Source organism: Brassica rapa, chromosome A05 (genome assembly GCF_000309985.2).
Source record: "Brassica rapa cultivar Chiifu-401-42 chromosome A05, CAAS_Brap_v3.01, whole genome shotgun sequence".
NCBI classification, from domain to species: Eukaryota; Viridiplantae; Streptophyta; class Magnoliopsida; order Brassicales; family Brassicaceae; genus Brassica; species Brassica rapa.
This window is the reverse complement of record NC_024799.2, coordinates 23,677,410-23,695,788: the sequence shown is the minus strand read 5'-3', so window position 1 is coordinate 23,695,788 and position 18,379 is coordinate 23,677,410. Positions and strand designations below refer to the sequence as shown.

The 18,379-nt window shown below is 34.2% G+C and overlaps 4 protein-coding genes across 4 annotated transcripts; all 4 read right to left on the bottom strand.

Annotated features, from left to right (window-relative positions):
- Positions 1-1,354: 1,354 nt before the first annotated feature.
- Positions 1,355-4,675, bottom strand: LOC103870041 (pectinesterase/pectinesterase inhibitor 3). The gene is made up of 3 exons (XM_009148138.3): positions 3,919-4,675; positions 2,904-3,387; positions 1,355-2,245 (listed from the first exon to the last, which is right to left on the bottom strand). Exons 1-3 carry the CDS (start codon positions 4,519-4,521, stop codon positions 1,554-1,556), a joined length of 1,779 nt encoding a protein of 592 aa, XP_009146386.2. The 5' UTR covers positions 4,522-4,675; the 3' UTR covers positions 1,355-1,553.
- A 6,385-nt stretch (positions 4,676-11,060) lies between these two features.
- Positions 11,061-11,558, bottom strand: LOC103870040 (putative RING-H2 finger protein ATL62). The gene has a single exon (XM_018658943.2). It carries the CDS (start codon positions 11,556-11,558, stop codon positions 11,061-11,063), a length of 498 nt encoding a protein of 165 aa, XP_018514459.2.
- A 351-nt stretch (positions 11,559-11,909) lies between these two features.
- Positions 11,910-12,780, bottom strand: LOC103870039. Its single transcript, XM_009148134.3, has 2 exons — positions 12,392-12,780; positions 11,910-12,276 (listed from the first exon to the last, which is right to left on the bottom strand). Exons 1-2 carry the CDS (start codon positions 12,536-12,538, stop codon positions 12,145-12,147), a joined length of 279 nt encoding a protein of 92 aa, XP_009146382.1. The 5' UTR covers positions 12,539-12,780; the 3' UTR covers positions 11,910-12,144.
- A 65-nt stretch (positions 12,781-12,845) lies between these two features.
- LOC103870038 (protein STRUBBELIG-RECEPTOR FAMILY 7) lies at positions 12,846-17,652 on the bottom strand. The gene is made up of 16 exons (XM_009148132.3): positions 17,286-17,652; positions 16,908-17,040; positions 16,754-16,825; positions 16,590-16,655; positions 16,429-16,500; positions 16,274-16,342; positions 16,117-16,188; positions 15,965-16,030; positions 15,817-15,879; positions 15,416-15,744; positions 14,740-15,029; positions 14,396-14,667; positions 14,177-14,309; positions 13,616-13,749; positions 13,384-13,540; positions 12,846-13,295 (listed from the first exon to the last, which is right to left on the bottom strand). The coding sequence occupies exons 1-16, from the start codon at positions 17,395-17,397 to the stop codon at positions 13,164-13,166; spliced, it is 2,172 nt and encodes a 723-aa protein (XP_009146380.1). The 5' UTR covers positions 17,398-17,652; the 3' UTR covers positions 12,846-13,163.
- Positions 17,653-18,379: the final 727 nt, after the last annotated feature.

Here is an 18,379-nt window from a genome sequence, read left to right as displayed (position 1 = left end):
GGAAAAGGTTGTCTCTTTCCAACGTCAGTAAGGTGTTTTCTAGAGTAGTATTATCCCATGGCCCATGGGTATTATCTAGAGAATATATAACAAATTAAATAAGGTTATAGTACTAATCTTTTTATTGTTTTCTTAAAAAAAACCACAAATGTTCACTAGTTTCTGAGTCATCAACAACTTTGGACATTCTGAACAAGAAAATATATATTAAAACTATAAATGGTGGTATTAATCATCTTATCAACTTATCAAGGTAGGTCGTCAAGGTCACAAAACGTTGGAGAACAACTTCCAGAATGGCTATTAACAATACAAGAAAAAAAAAATTGCTTCCACAATCATTTCGCTCAAACCAAAACTAACATTATAGTATTGGCAGCTACTAGATAATATTAATGCTAATTGATTATTCGGTACTTAGTTTATAAATTTTTTTTTTTTGAAACACAAAACTTAGTTTATAAAATTTAAATACAAAAATTATAACTAATACTTGTGGTCTCTGATTCAGGAGGTTGGGAGATTATATACGTCGTCACCAAAGTTATTTTTGTATATCATTTTTCTAGATCGTCTTCCACTTATATCATCGCAGAGTGGTGGCCTAACTTATCAAAAGCGTACGATCTTCATATTTTATATGAGCAGCAAGTATGTGATAACAAAAAGTTTCAAAAAAAAGTGCGTAATAACAAAATTTTGATACGATGATATAGAAGTACGAAAGTGGAAACCTACTACTAGGAGTGAAAGTTCCATGAATGGGCTTTGGAGTAACATTTTTTTTTATTTAAGCTTAATAACAAGGTTAGTTGTCCAAAAAAAAAACAAGGTTAAAAATTTAATGTTCATCTTAAAATTAAAAAGGCCGTTCCACATATTGATAAACAAGTCCGAAACGAAACCATCTCGTTTCTGTTAGAACCATGGGGGACTGAAAGTTCAACGATGGAATGCAGACCTGGTTCGAAGCATATATGAATACTCTGCTTTGTAATTCAACATTTTCTGATTTTGGTTAGAATAAATTGATTATCCTTTTTGCAAAAGCCAAGTTAAGCTGAAAGCAAAAGATGCTGTACAAAAATATGTTTTGGATCTTGAATTAGTTTTACATTCAATTCAATTTAAAAAAAAATAAAAATGAGGCCCAGTCTATCAGGTATATATATATATATATATATTCCCGAACCCCGGCCCGTCATACTGAAGGCATTATAGCAAGATTGTTTTATATTCTTTTTTTTTTGTAGCATGTCGGAAATAAGAAAATATGTTTCATTGACAACTAAAAGTGAATTAGACGTTTTAAGAGAGATACATGTTTTGTAATATACCACGACACTAGTCATCATCGTTGTCAATATACTAACATTTATTTTCTTACTAATCCATATTCTGAAGACCCAAAATTCGCAATTGTTTTATCTCGTTTACAATACTACGATCTATAAAAATGAAAAATACACAACGCCAAGGATACATATTTTGATTTATTTATAAAATCAATGATTATTCAACCAACAATGTCTAGAAACACAACCCATAATGTTTCAAAGACCGAGCGAAAAAGGAAAACCGGTCGAGGATAACCAGCCACCACCACCAATAAACTGACCAGCCGTATATGGCTGAGCTTCAGCAGCAGCAGTAATAACCTTAAAACCCTTCCACGTCACTCTATTTGCAGTTCCAGCCCCTGTTCCTGTGTTCGCATACTCTCTATAAGTCAAAGTGTTCAACGCGAATGTCCCAGTCCACTCGGACCACCCTTCGGGTCGGATCACGTCGGAGATAGCCGACTGCATTATCACCGTCTGTGAGTACTCCTTCCACGGCCGACCAAGATACGTTGGAAAACTACTTTTCACTGACTGTAAATCCGACGTGGCACCGATCCTACATTTTTGGATAACTATCCCAGTGTTCTGGTTAGGGTCTGTCCGTCCTTGGGCCGTGACCATGTTTTTCTGGCCGGAGTTTGGTCGACGAGCGTGGATGTCACAGTCTTGGAGAACAACGGCGGCGTTTCCGAAAATAAAATCGACGGTTCCGGCGATGAGGCACTTGACAAAGAACTGACGGTTGGAGTGTACGTAGAGAGTGTCTTGGTAGGCTAACATGTCGCATTGATAGAAAGCGGAGAAGTCAGAACCGACACGGAGAGCCACCGCTTGGTGCTTTGACGGACCTGCCGTGTTCTGGAAAGTGATGTCCCGAGCTAGGAATCGCTCACCGACAGCAGCTGGTCCCCAGAGAAGATAACATTAATTAACTCAGTGGATCATTAGCTATGAAAGAATAATAACGTAAAATAGTTTTGCTGTAATCTCACTTTAGTTTAAGGGGTTTATAACTTTAGCTTTAGTATAAAATATTTTATAACGTTTAAAAAGATGAAGAAATGAAATGCAGACTTTGAAATGTGATGTACTGTAATGAAATGATGTAACAAATTTAATAAAGGACAAGATCGGGGAGAAAAGTCAATAACAATGGCACAAGAAAAAAAAACAAAAGAAAAGAAAGAAAAAAGGTAATGCAACTAAAGGCTCTCTTCACGAGTGGATGAGCCATAAACGGATAAACCCAATCCACATTAAGTGACCTGGAAAAGTATATTTGAATAAAGCCAAGAAAAAATGATTGATAGAGACTCGCACATGAAGATGTTACAAGGCGTTTTGTTCAGTTATAGTAATTCAAATTCAAATTTAATTTCATCTCGTTACTAGGCTACATGTGTGAGTATCTGTTGTAGTGAGTACTAAGACTAAGACTCTGCATGTGTGTAATTAATGTACATGAAAAGAGTTAAGATTCTCCACCACAAAGAAGGGCCACATCGTGCAAAATTACGTCAAACATTTCAAAAAATAATAATAATAACTAAAATTGCTTACCAACGGTGGCGGAGTGAAAGGTAGTGCTACCGTCGACGACGTTTCTACTTGCGGTAATAATAGTTGTTGTCCGACCATCTCCCATAAACATTATATTCTTTTTCTTCTTGGCCACATCCACATTCTCTCTATAAACTCCTGCTTTTATATGTATTACATACCTCTTATTACTATTCTCGGGAGCCGCCGCAACCGCAGCCGAAATAGTCGTGAATGTACCACTACCGTCAGCCGCCACGGTGGCATCGGCTTTCACCGTAGACCCTTGAAGAAGCCTCCTATCTCCCGCAGATAACCAAGTCGGCCACCCATCAGCACCTAATTCTCCGGCACCGGCAATATCTACGGCCACCGTAGTCTCTTCCTCCTTGAGTTTACGGTTGTTTGAGCTGAGTTTAGCTTTCAGCTCGAAATTGGCTATGTCGGTATCAGTCATGTTCTTGATCATTGCTAGTGCGTTGCTGCACATGTGCTCTACGTGCATCTACACAAAATCATTTCGTTATAAAGCTATATTTTTTTAAAAAAATTGTGTTATCAGCAAGTTTATGTAATTAAATGTATACTCTATAATAACTGATAGCAACTATTCACACATATAGACCAACACTAGCTAACAGCATTTCATTTTCATTGGAAGAATAAATACAAAACCAAATCTAAATTCGTCAAAGTGATGTGATAGTTTCCTTTTTACCCTATCTATAAATTTTACTACTATATATACATATCTGTAATAATCAATCTCTAGTGACAAAAAAAAAAAAGTAATAATCAATCTCAATTTGTAACCCCACTATGAAATATATCAGAGTGGTGGTAGTGTTATGTTGATCCATTTCAGATTCCATAAATTTAGGGAACCAAAACATTTGCATTTGTCGACTTTTACATTTTTTTAATAAATCATTTTTCATAATGATTTATACGTTTCACATATTTTTATTTTATTTTCAATTGTTATGCAATTCCACTTGAGAACGGCAATGGGTAAAGATTTGATGGTTTTACGTACCTGACCCTTCAACAAGGCCTTACGGACTTTCTTGTCGGCGGCGTCATGAGAGAAGCCGTCGAGACAAGTCTCCTGGTTGGTAATGGCAGAGCTAATTAGGGTTTTGAGATCACCGGCGTGTTCCCGGAGAGATTTCTTGTTAGGATACATATGGAGATCTTCGAGCGCCTCGTGAAGCTCATCTAGCGTCTCATCAATAGTCTCCAAACAGTCATGAAGCGCCGTCTTCTCTCGAGGAGTTAGTCCTTTCGTTTTCTTTATCAGTTTCTTGACGCCGAAGTAATTGTGTTCAACGGCGGTTGTTGTTAGATTAAGCGAAGCCTCTATGACGTCTTTCTGCGACGTGAGTTTGACGCCCCCGGCGGTGGCCACGGCCGATATGCATAGCTCAGGGTAAAGCGTGGAGCTGCATGCGGATCTTAGCACGGCGTGAGAAGTCGGTGATAGAGTTCGTTTACCGTTTTCGTTGGCTTTTGAAGCTCCGGCGGCTATTCCGGCGACGGAAGCTACGAGGAGCAAGGCTACGGCAGCGGAAAGTAAAACAATTTTCTTATTTTTCTTGAAGTTATCTTTGGAGAAGATTTCTTTGATGGATGGTGCCATTGTTTGACACTGATGAGTGAGTAGTGGTGAATGTGCTCCCGAAGAGTTGGTGTTTATACTGATGAAATTAAAATCATGCACGAGATTTTTAATGACTTTTCTTTTTTCTCTTTCCTTTTACTTTTCTTGACTCTATTATTTGAGCGGAGTTTGATTAAACAGAAAACACACACATGTTACGAGCCGCCTCGCTAATAGAAGATAAGATCTGTTTTAAAATCCGATTATTTGAGTTCCACAGAAATACTATTGTCGTGTTCCCAAATTTGGATTTATGTAATTGATTTTGATTTTCTCCGAAGACAAGTCTAACGGTAATATCATTCCTTGTCATGCTTACCAAGTTACTGCTTTACTAGTGAAGAACTCACCTCACTTCGTTTTAGCCTATACACCAATACAAAGGTCTTTAACTAGTCAGTGACCGAAACAAGTACGATACATTTAGTGGTTTGAAACTAATGTTTAAGATATTTTCAGGACTTTACAAAACAAGATATTTGAATATAGCTTGATTTTGACTTATATAATCTTATAAACATCTTTGTATTTGATCAAACATGTAGCGACGTAGTAGTAGTTTGCACTGATGATGTTGCTGTGTTTTTTTTCTTTTACAGCGATGATGTTGCTGTGTTAAATTTATAGAAACTCATCTTTGAATTTTTAGCGTAGTAAAATTGTTCCTATACTGAAAATAATGGAGATTTACAAATGAAAAGTCTATTATTTATACAAAATATTCTTAAGAATGGATGGTAAAAATTAATCTAATCAAATGACTAATATTATAAATATAACATCAGTTGCAAGATATTTATCAATGCTTTGTAGAGATTTATAGAATCATTGAAGTTTATTTCAATAATATATTTTAATGACAATCATTTGGAATATATCTTAAAATGATCACAATCTGCCTACTACTTTTTTTTGCCTACTACCTTTTATAAATTAAATATACAGAAATGAAACAGCTCCAATACATAAATAAAAAAAATTGCAAATAGAAATATAAAAATAAAATAAAGTATTAACGTTTATGATTCGGTCTATATAAGTATAAAATAATTAATTAGTTGTGCCGTGATAAGCGGCACCGAATAAATCGATGAAATAATAAATAGAAAGTATTTAGGCTGCTGGCTGCAAGCCTGTCCTGGGTCCATTTACTACCTTTAAGGAAAAAAAAAGTTCCACTAATTCGATTAAAGTATATTTTAAAATACAAGTTTTTTTCTCGGATACGTATAACGCAAATCCTAGTTTTGTTGTAATAACTAATTCGATTAAAGTATATTTTAATACACAAGTTTTTTCTCGGATACGTATAACGCAAATCCTAGTTCTGTTTGTAATAACTTTGTTTCTATAGTAAGAGAGGAAACAATATATTTATATATAAAGGTATGTTATTGCCGGCTTGGTTATATAGCAACTATATAACCTTCATTATGACAAAAATTCCTCAAGGTTGCATGTTCTAAAGGAGTAATTCTTGGGTTCACCCCCTAAGGTGAACCTCTAGGTTCACCAACCAATAGTGTTTGATTATTTGATATTTGATATCTTTTAAAAAAGGAAACAACATTGAATTTTCAAATAAGATTATCTTTTTAAAATAAAACAATAAAAATACATAAAAATAGTTACAAAAAATAAATAAATAAATATTTTTAAGTCTTCAGCAAAATACTAAATCCTATACCCTAAATCTTAAACCCTAAACCTTAAATTTTGGATAAACTCTAAACGTTTGAAAATCTTAAACCCTAAATCATACATTAAAAACTAAATTTTAATAACACTAAACCCTAAATCCTAATCACTAAACCCTGAACCCTTGGATAAACCCTGAACCCTTGGATAAATCATAAACTGTAAATCAAAAATATTTAAAATTAAACTCTAGAGTTTATGATTTATCCAAGGGTTCAGAGTTTACCCAAGGGTTTAGGGTTTAGTGATTAGGATTTAGGGTTTAGTGTTATTAAAATTTAGTTTTTAATGTATGATTTAGGGTTTAAGATTTTCAAACGTTTAGAGTTTATCCAAAGTTTAAGGTTTAGGGTTTAGGGTTTAAGATTTAGGGTATAGGGTTTAGTATTTTGCTAAAGACTTAAAAATATTTATTTATTTTTTTTGTAACTATTTTTATGTATTTTTATTGTTTTATTTTAAAAAGATAATCTTATTTGAAAATTCAATGTTGTTTCCTTTTTTAAAAGATATCAAATATCAAATAATCAAACACTATTGGTTGGTGAACCTAGAGGTTCACCTTAGGGGGTGAACCCAAGAATTACTCGTTCTAAAGGCATCTCTCCAAGAACAACCTGCAAAAAAAAAAAGATTTGACTGACAGAAACATGTATGAATGCCTGAATGGTGAAATGTACAATGGTAATATGCTGTTGCTCTTTTGATCATGCTGTTTACCATACCAGTATAAAGAAAATGCTTGGTTTGTATTTCGAGAGGGTATGATAGCCTTGACAAACAAAAATTACTATAGATGACACATCATAAAAGTATTTTTATAACTTGACTAATCTTATAACAGCTTGTGTTAAACGTATATAATATTTTTTTACGTATATAATCTTTGTATTTGTATAATTTTGAGAATAGTTTCAGTCTTTTAGAGATCCCATCTATCACCTTCGTATTTTTTTGGGTTCAAATATCACCTTCGTATTTCTTGTACCATTATTTCCACTTCAGGTTAGTAGTTAAGAATATTAATTATCTGCGATACTAGACATTAAAAAGCAGGCACCGTTGTAAATTGCTATCAATCACGTACAGCTTGTCTTTCATTTTCTTTATTTATCGGCAAATTTTCGTTTTTTCTTTCAAATAAAAAGGTTATGTTAGAAGAGTCATGTAAATCGTGATCGACTATAAATCTTTTGTTGTTGTTCAACAATCTTTCATTATTGTATAAAAGGAAGCAGAACAATTAATAGTGTGGCTTATGATATTAAAAGGTAAAATAAACAAACAACTTGCACACTCCTTTACGACAACAATTTGCAGATACAAACCATACAAGACATCCGATGTAGCGTCCAACTTGTGTGTAATAAGCGAATGTCTGAGTTGTATTTTCGCATGCTTTGTTTAAAAAAAAATACTATCATAACATTTTTTTTTTACTTTTTTCATTCAGCCCGAGACTCGAGAATCCTAATGTCGATTACAAGTTTAAGTTGAACAAAACAAAACTAATCCAAACCTATACTAATACTATCATAGCTTATGAATTATGAATAAACAAATGTAATAATCATAGTTAATATGTAAAATACATGTACAAATATTCTATCTTCCTACAATTACGAGCTGTCAATTATTCTTCGCAAGGTCAGGTTTGTTGGTGGTAGATTTGTCTCTCTGTTCACGCTTTACACGTCTTTCTGCGCACACAGTTTATCTAGCTAAAATTAATGTCAGTAGAGAGCGTTGGTAGATGTAACTTTTCAAAATAAACTACTACAATAAATACCTTCTACTGTATCTCTAGTATAGCAACTGGACTTGTTGACTAATAACAAACTGAGTCAAGATTCAGTATATTTTGCAAGAAAAAAACAATAGTTGCAAGAAAAATATAATAGTTCTGTCTGTTCAGTTTTTTTTTCCCGGTATATGCATGGGCTGCATCTTACATGAGCTGCCCATTTTATCCATTAATTTTGATTCGATTCACTATTCAAAATTCGAAAATTTTTGATATCCATAAACTTTCGAAGTAAATCAAATACTAAAAATCAATATCCGTTAAAATAAAAGCAAACACAAATATTAAAATTTTGAAAAGTGGATATCCGCCCGATCCGGCAATATATAAATACATATATATCTTGATTATATTTATGGTTTTAAATGTATAAATTTATATAATTATTACTCTAACATGATTTGACAAATTTTGTTCACATTATTACTTATACTAAAGTATTACATAAAAAGAGAGAAAAAAATTATGACAATTATAACTTTTTCTTAAGCTTGTCTTATATTATATAATTGTTAATTAAGTTTAAAATTTACAAAATATGTAGTTTCACTATTTTAAATTTTTATTCTATAAATCATGCAAAAAATATTTTATGAAACAAATTTGTATCAAATTTTCAAGATTATTTGTATTAATCAAAACATATGAAATATCCGTAAGTATTTGTAAATATCTGCAAATATCTGTTTATTTTTTGGATATCCGATTTTTTGGATATTCATATTTTTTCGAAGGAAAACAAATAAAAAAAATAGATATCCGTGATATACAAAATAAATCACAAATACCTCTCAAACCCCGAATATCTAATCTGTGTGGAGTTCTACTTCACAAATATTGCGCTACCATTGGCTATAAAGGGCCTGAGTATTATCCAGCCGTAGAGTTGTTCAAACCGCACCAAAATGACCGACCAAAAAACATAAGCAATTTAATATTTTTTTGTTTCAATTTAGTTGTCGTTGTAGAATAAAATTTTCATTTCTAAATAAATGTCATTTTATAATTTTAAAGCAAAATTTATTGGTTTATATTTCAATATGCTTTTCTGATTGTTTAAATATGGTTAAATGTATTGGTAATAATATTTTTATTTAGTAAATATATAAAATTAAATATTTTTAATACGTGTGTCTAAGTCTAAAGTGTCAACTAAAAAATGAAACGGAAGGAATATCATTTAAATACATTTGCTTTTTTAGGTTTTCTATATTTAATTTATAACTGAACAAAAAAAAAAGGAAAAATCCATGTACAGCTGAAATTTATATCAAATTTTGGAATATTTAAACTTGGAATCGATGTACAGGTAATTATAAGGATTTCTGTTATTTTATATTTCGTGACATCATCATCGGGAATCTTCCCAAGGGGTTCTCACAAATTTAGTACTACTAATATTTTTTAAAATTATTTAGTAAATAGTTAAATGTTAAATTATAGGCTTCGAATGGTAACTACGGTTTGAGCGGTGCGGGATAAGCGGTTTAACTGCGGTGCGGTTTTAACAGTTATAAAAACGTATAGATATATGGTATATATAAAGATTTTTGTTACTGTTAACTGCGGTGCAGGACGGAGCGGTTCGTAACATTCGAAACAATAAACAAATTTAAACCACTAAGAAAGTAATTTATCCTTTAAAAAAAGTAATACCTTATTATTATTTTTTTGAGATTCTCAAAGGAGTACCGCTCGTCTCTTTGCTTCTACTTTTCCAATATTTTCCGTTCTTTTAATAGGTGGAAACTGACTTAAAATTGTTCAAAAAAACACAGACTTAAATACTTTCGACAGGGTTGTTTTCAGTAGACATTTTTCGGGATGCTAATATAAAAACTGGCCCTGATAGGGTATGAATCGCACGGCATTCTGAATCCAGACATTTCCAATTGCCATAGGCTTATGATCATATTGCCATATACTTGTAACTAGAAAGCTAAAACACAATATTGAATCAATGAGTACGATTTATTAGCAAACATATTTAAGAAAATTTTAAAGAGATTTTAATTAACAAAGATTGCACAATTAATATACGTTTTGAGGTGATCAAGAAATTTGAGAATATCTGTGAGAAGTGTCTCAAAACTCGCTTTGACCGGAAACTAGGCCAAGATCTATGACATTTTAATAGAAGATCCATCCACGTCTAAAATGTTTGTGTGGTATGGATCTTTATAATGGAACTAGAGAATACCGAAAACAATAAAAAGAACATAATAATGATAATATGATGTTAGTTTGTATTATACCCTAATAAGAATGTCTGCCACACAACGGCTGCAGATCTGGTCTGGTTGAACTTCGTTTGTTTCGTCAGAGTCTTCAATAACTGCCGTGTTTGTAGTTGGAAGAGAATTGGTCGGAGACTCATCAGGTTCGAAACCTGAATAGTGATTTTCGGCTAAACCAACTATGTTTCTACAGACAGGACACGTTGAGTGAGATTGAAACCACAAATCGATGCAATGGGCATGAAACCAATGATTACAAGTAGGCAAAACCCTAGCTTTGTCTCCATCAGCAAGCTCTGAGAGACAGACGACGCATTGAAGAAACAAATTTTAGAATTACTAGGACAAATATTTTTTAAATAACAAAGAAAAGGTTGAAATATTTATTAATATTTTAACCGACAAGAAAACCGCAGTAATTTTAATACCATTTGCATTTAAAAAATACGTACATTTACCTTTGCAGGGTTTCTACGACTGCAGAACTATGTAAACACCATCTAGGCTTGGCGAAATTCATTTCATTCTATAGAAATTTAGGTTTATTAATATATCTTTTAATACTTGTGCTGATGTTTTAGCAAAGAGGGCTGTGCGGTCTGACATTCAATGGAGTTTGTTTCATTGCTGTACCAGTTTCTTAATATTTGATGTAATGTCTGACCAACTAAACTAATGAAAAATTGAAATAAGACACTAAAAAAAACCCGGACTAGGGAAACTTTCTTGAATGTACCATTTATATACACTGCAAACAAAGTGGTTTAAGTAAGATACCGTTATTGGCCGTCTCGAGTTTCTGATTCGGCCGAACTATCCATATCCATCACAGAGTTAGCTCCTATACTCGGAAGAGATTGAAAAATCGAGCCGTCATTTAGGGCCAAACGACCAACAACGTTTATTCTGCAGACAGGACAAATGGAATTACATTTAAGCCACTTGTCGATGCAATCCACGTGAAAGCAGTGTTTACATGTCGGCATAACCCTGGCTTTGTCTCCATCGACTAGGTTGGAGAGGCAAACAACGCACTCGACAACGTTTTTGAAGTTATGAGAGTTGAACTTCACCACGGGGATTGGTGGAGGAGCGGGAGGTTTATAGTTGATGGTGGGTTTGATGTCTTGGATTAGCTCATGAAATCTACGATTGGGTTGAGTTGGATGACTATTGTTGCCCCTACGAGACTCCATACAGCATAAACACAATAGCACTACACAACCAAACGTAGCCATAGTCGCCATGAATAAGGCAATTTCTTGATCTTCGTTCATCTTCGAAAACGTTTTGATTGATCAATCTCTCAAAAAGCCCCTAAGGGGAGGTTTCTCTTTAATATTCACGCCTGTATATGATTACTTAAATAATAATATTTTAGATAATCGAATACATAGATATTATTTTTGTTGTTTATCTTTTAAGAATCATTACTTTTCTCTTTTAAGTGTATCCGCAATGATCATGTTTTCCTTTATTAGAAAGTTAAAACACAATATTGAATCAATGAGTAAGATTTATTTGGATATATATATTAAATTTAAGAAGATTCTTAAAAGATTTGAGAATTACCAAAGATTGCAAAATGTCTCAAAACTCTAGTAGCCGTTTTATTATTTATTTTTCTATTTTTGTTTTTGCTTGTTAGCAACTCACATTTTGATCCTAATCGAAATTTAAAACTAACCTTCAAACTTGCTTTTCTTGGAAAAAACATGACCTTGGAATATTGATTTCAGTAACTATTATCATATGATACTGTAATTTATAGGGGTTTATGTTTTCTTTTCGTACATTTTGAGCTAACACAGTAAGTTATATAAAATAAAAAAGAAGAAGAAGAAGACCATGAAGCATCAGTGATCACCGCGCGGAGGAGGATGCATCATCGTCTCCGGTGGATTCTCTTTGCGAGCCTTCAACTTTTTTCTCTGTCTCTCTTCTTCTCTGTTCTTTGTCTTCTTTCCCTTTATTAATCCTCTCCCTAATCTCTTCCTGCTATGCATTACAAGAAAAAAAATTCATAATTGACAAAAAAAAATTAATAACAAAGAAAAGGTTGAAATCTTGTCGTCTCAGTTAATTGGTAATATGTGTAATTACTAATTACATTGTCAAGTGATTTAGCGTCAGGAAGCCTGGAACCATGAACACCCGATCGGTTTGAGGCTTTTCCAACCATCGTCCTCACGCTGTAGTACATACCTTCACAGTTCCCGGTGGTTCTGACAGATCCCAACCACTTTCCGATCATCATTTTTCTAGTTCGACCCTATTGTTTCCTAAGCTTGACCTTATACTATGGTTTTGGAAGACTTTGGTTCATAACGTGAGTTGTGCCTTGCTATTGTTGACAGCTTGTCACGTGTCAATAAGAAGTCCACGTGGTGTCTCATGTGTTCTTTGTTCTCTCAAAAAGTCTAATAAAACACCACGTGCCACTTGTATTCCGGTTCGAATTACGAAACGGTTCCGGTTAGTCTCAGCTGATCCGGTTAATAATAGCGACAGTACTATAATATTTCTTTACTAACACGAAAATTATTCAAAACAAATAATAGCAATACAAACGGGAAAAAGACCGTATTAGCTCGGAACTCACAAAAGGACATGGTTTTGTTCATGTTGTCGGAATCTAAAAAAGGTGCTACAACTTGGGTAGATATTACAAAGAAACAAGAGATTGTACAATGTGTAAAGGTTGTTTTTGTTGTTGTTGTTATTCTCTCACTTTTATGAAAATAAAAAGAAGAAAACTTTGGTTTTTGTTGATCTTTTGTTGTCTCTGTAACTTGTACTCGTCAGACTCAGAATCCAAGCAGACCAGCGCAATAAAAGAGTAAAGCTTTTGTTTGTTGTTTTTAGTCTCTCAGGTAAAGAATTTACATGTAATCATTGGCTCCAGAGCTACCAGAGCCAACCCCCACAGTTCTCTTGCTCATGTTAGCTCTCTGCACCAACACAACCAACGCTTGCACCACTTCAGACATCGGTGGTCTGAACTCTGGCTCCGGCTGTTACAAAAAATTACAAAAAAAAACATTCAGATCTCATTCTTTCCATTTGCTTAGACATGCATTTATATGTATCTATATACATTACCTGAACGCAAAGTGCGATAACATCTGCGAATCGAGAGAGAGATTTAACAGGGTAAAGCCCTTTGAGAGCTGGATCAACCATTTTGCTCAATGCATCAATGTCATGAAGCTGAGGTGTTGCCCATCTCACCAATGACTGCTCAGATCTTGACCTTGTGCTGTAATCACCAATGCCTTACTACTTCAGAACACAGTTCACTCTTAAGACTGGATGTAATGGATTGTAATAGTACCTGTCGAATGGTTTTCTTCCGGTCAAAAGCTCAAGCATCACTATCCCAAAGCTGTAGACATCACTCTGCAAAGAGTATTGGCCTGACATTGAAACTTCTGGTGCACTGTATCCTTCATCGTTTTGGTTCAGTAACTGCACATTGCATCAGAAAGTATTAGAGAAACGAGAGAGAGAGACTAGAAGCAACATGACACCTAGGCCTGGGCACATTTATCAATAACCAAAGAACCGAACTGTACCTAACCAAAGAACCAAATTTTATAAATAACTGCACAGATCATTATATCTGAAACCGAAAAACCGAATGGATATAGAATTTTAAAATACAAATTATATACCTAAAAATATCAATATATTTAGTTTCTAAATGTCCAAATATCCTAAAAATATTATTTATAAACCCAAATACCCGAAATATTTAAAATTATCTTAATTACTCGACATTTTTAACTTCAAAAATCCGAATTATCCGATATTTAACTGTAAAAAAATCAAAAACCAAAATAACCGAACCTAAACAGAAAGCTGGATGCCCAGCCACCGTTGGAGGTGTACATACCTCATTCGCAGTAGGGAGGAAGCTAGCGAGACCAGAGTCTGAGAGGTGCGGATTCAGCTCTGAGTCAAGTAAAATATTTGCGGATTTGATGTTCTTATGGACTATAGATGGTGAACAAACTTCATGCAAGTACCTAAAACAACAACAACAGACACTTTCCATGAGCCTCTTGTAATATAATAAGGCAAACGATGTGGTTGAGATGTTTAAAAGACTTACTCCAACGCACGTGCAGTGCCAAGAGCGATCTTGACACGAGGATTCCATATCAAAGGTTTGCTTTCATCTTCAGAAAGATGTAAAAAGTCATGCAACGAGCCGTTTCTATGAAACTCATAGATCACCAAGTGTTGCCCGTGTTCAGAACAGTAACCATCAAGCTTTGTGACGTTTTCATGATCCAAATGCGCAATTTTCGATACAATCTCGGTAAAATCTTCAGCCGTGTCAGTGGGAAGCGCAGACGAGTCTATTTTCTTCACAGCAAGTACCTATCAGATCAACACAATATCTCAGCGACAGAATCTTATGAAGCTCTGTACAATTTTATTCAATTTTAGTACCTTTCCATCATCAAACTGAGCTCTGTAGACTCTTCCAAAAGTCCCTTCACCAAGAAGATTATCGACGCTGAAACTATTGGTAGCTATTTGAAGATCTGCAACCGTATACACATTCACATTTGAAGGGACCACGACTGCATGTTTCTTTGCAACGATAGGCTTTATCGGTGTTGAATCTTCTTCATCAAACGACTTATGTCGCTCAGATGGTGGAGGACGTAGATTCATTGACAGTGAAGTGTCCAGCTTCTTCGTCTCGACTACTGATGGTGTCTGCATAGACTTGTTCTCTGTAACCAACATCAATACAAAGTTAAACCCATAAGAACACTTAAATGCAATATTTAAGAAATATGGTAACTAGGCAGATTATTAAAGGCCTGATGAATTATTGATTTATTTTATATATATTTTATAAAATATTCTAGTTTTTATGTTCAAATAAAAAATTATTTTGATGAATTATTAAAACTTAATAAACAAACTAAAGACTAGATAAATTTGTGATATGTACAAACATTATTGATTTTAACTGATTTAGAAACTGATTTAAGTCGTATAAATCCGATTTTAGGAGAATGGTTTTGGTTAGGAACGAGTTGCCACCTAGACCGATTTTTAGAATCATGCTTAAATGTATATACATTTCTACAGATTCTTTTAAGTGTGCTATTACCTTGATGAATGTCATTTGAAGCGAGTGTGAAGGGCTGGTTAACGTTATCACTCCTTTCAATGTCAGTGGATGACGATGTCCGCTTTGATCTTTTTCTCTTGATCAAGAAGAAAGCTATGACTGCTGTCACAACTAACAGTGAAATGACTATTCCTGCTATTCCACCAGCTCCAAGCCCTGAGCTCTTGGAGTCACTGCTACTGCCGGAATCATCACCACTTGATGGTGATCCTCTGTTACCGGATTTAGGAGTAGGTGATCTATGGATCGGAGGTGTGCCGGGAGGCGGTGGAGGTGCAGCCCCGGTGTTGAATGAGTTACCATCTTTTCTGTTTCCAAGATCATTCATGGTAAGAACAAAAAGTTTCAAGAAAGCTGAAGAATCTGATGAAAAAACTTACTGCAAGTTAATGCCTCTCAAAGAATCAGGGATCCAGCCAGTGAAACGATTGTTTGCAATGTTCCTGAGGAAGCATTTCAGCAAGAACATCATCAAATGATCTTTAGAGATGATGCATTTGTAAACAGGATAAAGTTTAAGTTACACACATATTTTCGAGGGGAAGTGTGGCTAGGACATCAATGGTGCCTGTGAACTGATTGTTCTGAAGATATCTGTGTAAGTTCATTCAGTAAACATAAACGTTAGTGTTAACTGGTTCGCTTACGTAAGTTCTTTCAAGCACATGGAGGCTACTTACATTGATTTTGCACTTGTAAGAGAGGTCATTGTGTTGGGAAGAGAACCTGTGATAGTATTGGAAGAGAGGTCCCTGAAAACACACACATGAATTAGTCAAAAACATGTGGTCATTAACTAACACAATGATTTGAAATAATGAATAATGAAGATCTTACAAGATAGATAGAGAGGTGAGTTTCGTGAAGTCAATAGCTAGTTGCTTAAGCTGGTTGTGAGCAAGATTGCTGTGCAAAAACAATGGAGCATTAAGTAACCAAACTTCTCAAAGAGATGTCTGAAGATAGATAATAGAACTAAACTACAGACTTACAGGTATTTGAGAGGTGTCATTAGAGAAATGGAATACTGAGCAGATCCAGTGAACTGGTTATTAGCAAGATTCCTAAAACCAAATTCAGAAACTTCATCAACATAGAAACACAGACAAAAAGAAAGTTGTCAAACATATATAGAGAGAATCATCAAACATACAATCTCTCTAGATTTGGAGGAAGCTGATAAGGCAAATCCCCTCCAAGGTTATTGTTGCTTAAATCACTGCAGGTTCCCACCAAAACAATCCTTGCGATTATAAGCTATTTCCAATTAAGAAAAAGAAACTTTGGAGCATTGTATCATAGAGTATGAGTTCTTACAACTCAGTAACAGAAGTCAATTTATCAAGCATGAATCCTAGTGATCCAGAGAGTCCAAGTCCTGATAACTTTCTGCAAGTAGATAAAAAAAAACTAATGTATTAAGCAATGATACAAGATAGAAACACAGTGATTCAAAATAATGATTAATTACATTTGAGTAACTCGTGAGTTAGAACACGTGATGCCTTTCCAGTTCTGTCCACAAGGATCACCTCCTGATGCTGTCCATTGAGATAGCTGTCCCGGAGAATTCAAGGAGCTGAACAGGTTGTTTAACGCCGCAGCTGCACATATTGTGAATCAGAAGACCTTGAGCAAACTATCCAAACCATTATTTTTTCTGTCGGTTCTCTGAAGCAGATCCAACGTTAGACATCATTGGGGTTTTATTACTAACAGAAAAGTTTTGAGCTTTGAGTTCAACATAAAACCCAGAATCACCGATCAAACTTACACAAATAAAGGATTAAAAACATGAAAAGATCGAGACTTTTGGGGGAGAAACAGAGGAGGAAGAGAGTAAACTCACCATCAGATGCATTGGTGTCTCCAAGGATGAAACTTGGCTTCAACCCTACAATGCAGAGTATGAACAGAGCCAAACCCACATGGCGATTCTTCTCACTCATCTTCTTCTTCATCCTCTTCCTTCCTCTCTCTCTCTCTCTAGAGAACCCAGATGAGACAGAAGAAAACCCAAATGGCAAAATCCCAACAAAAGGAAAAAGAGTTAGAATTTGTAGATTTTTCAGACTTTTTGTGTGTTCTGAGATTTTATTTTATTATTATTATTTTTTGTGTTAGCTAGATTTTATACTGTTTCAGCCATAAGACGAGTTAATCGAGTAAAGCTGGCGGGCACGATTTGCTATATAAGTAAGAATCCAAGAGCCATTGAAAAATAGCCTTCGGCGCTTAGCTTAGCAATTTTTTATTATTATTCCTAATTTTAATTTATTATTGATTAATTAAACACTTAAGAGATGCTAATTTTGCTTTGAAGTATGTTCATGAATGAGGTTTTATTAAAAAACAATTGATATTGGTTGGTGTATTCATGGTTATGGTCTGACGCATGTCCTTTTTTGGGGTTTTATGCAGTCCTCTCATTCCCACAAATAAAATAAAATAAAATATAAATACGAATAAAATAAAATAATAACTACCTGTAGTTTTCATAAGCCCTACGCGCTTTTAAAGGTCGTCTTTTCTAGTCGGTATTTTCATTATTTTAGCTTCTAACATTTTTTTTTGGTTCTGTGAATAAACCGAAGCTTTCATACAGTATAGATTTACTTCGAAGATTGGTCATGATTGAGTCTTTCCATCATTGCTTTGAAGATTTGATTACTTTCCCTTCACATCTAAGTGGAATTTTAAAAGGAAATAGTGTTAAAATGTTAACATTTTTTACCAGAGTAATGAGTTTAATTGTTGTGAAAAAGGTAAGTGTGTTCTGTTAGTGAATAACATGTGATTGATTAGTGAATAACTATGAGTTAAAACACGCGCAATTATGGGTATGCAATGTATTTAATAAATTCATCTTAAATAAATTCACGAGATTCTTGTTTGAGTGTATGCGAAAAGAGAATAATTATTTACTACACTAATTATTAAGCT

Excerpts from the sequence above, each read along its gene's own strand:
- LOC103870041 (XM_009148138.3), bottom strand. The coding sequence starts at position 4,521 with ATGGCACCATCCATCAAAGAAATCTTCTCCAAAGATAACTTCAAGAAA. Across the intron at positions 3,388-3,918 it reads AGGCCTTGTTGAAGGGTCAG|ATGCACGTAGAGCACATGTG; the intron begins GTACGTAAAACC and ends GATTTTGTGTAG. Across the intron at positions 2,246-2,903 it reads CTTTCACTCCGCCACCGTTG|CTGCTGTCGGTGAGCGATTC; the intron begins GTAAGCAATTTT and ends TCTGGGGACCAG.
- LOC103870040 (XM_018658943.2), bottom strand. The coding sequence starts at position 11,558 with ATGAACGAAGATCAAGAAATTGCCTTATTCATGGCGACTATGGCTACG.
- LOC103870039 (XM_009148134.3), bottom strand. The coding sequence starts at position 12,538 with ATGATGATCGGAAAGTGGTTGGGATCTGTCAGAACCACCGGGAACTGT. Across the intron at positions 12,277-12,391 it reads ACGCTAAATCACTTGACAAT|GAAGAGATTAGGGAGAGGAT; the intron begins GTAATTAGTAAT and ends AATGCATAGCAG.
- LOC103870038 (XM_009148132.3), bottom strand. The coding sequence starts at position 17,397 with ATGAAGAAGAAGATGAGTGAGAAGAATCGCCATGTGGGTTTGGCTCTG. Across the intron at positions 15,880-15,964 it reads ACACTTCCCCTCGAAAATAT|GAACATTGCAAACAATCGTT; the intron begins GTGTGTAACTTA and ends ATGCTTCCTCAG. Across the intron at positions 13,750-14,176 it reads TCCTCCCTACTGCGAATGAG|TTACTGAACCAAAACGATGA; the intron begins GTATGTACACCT and ends TGCAATGTGCAG.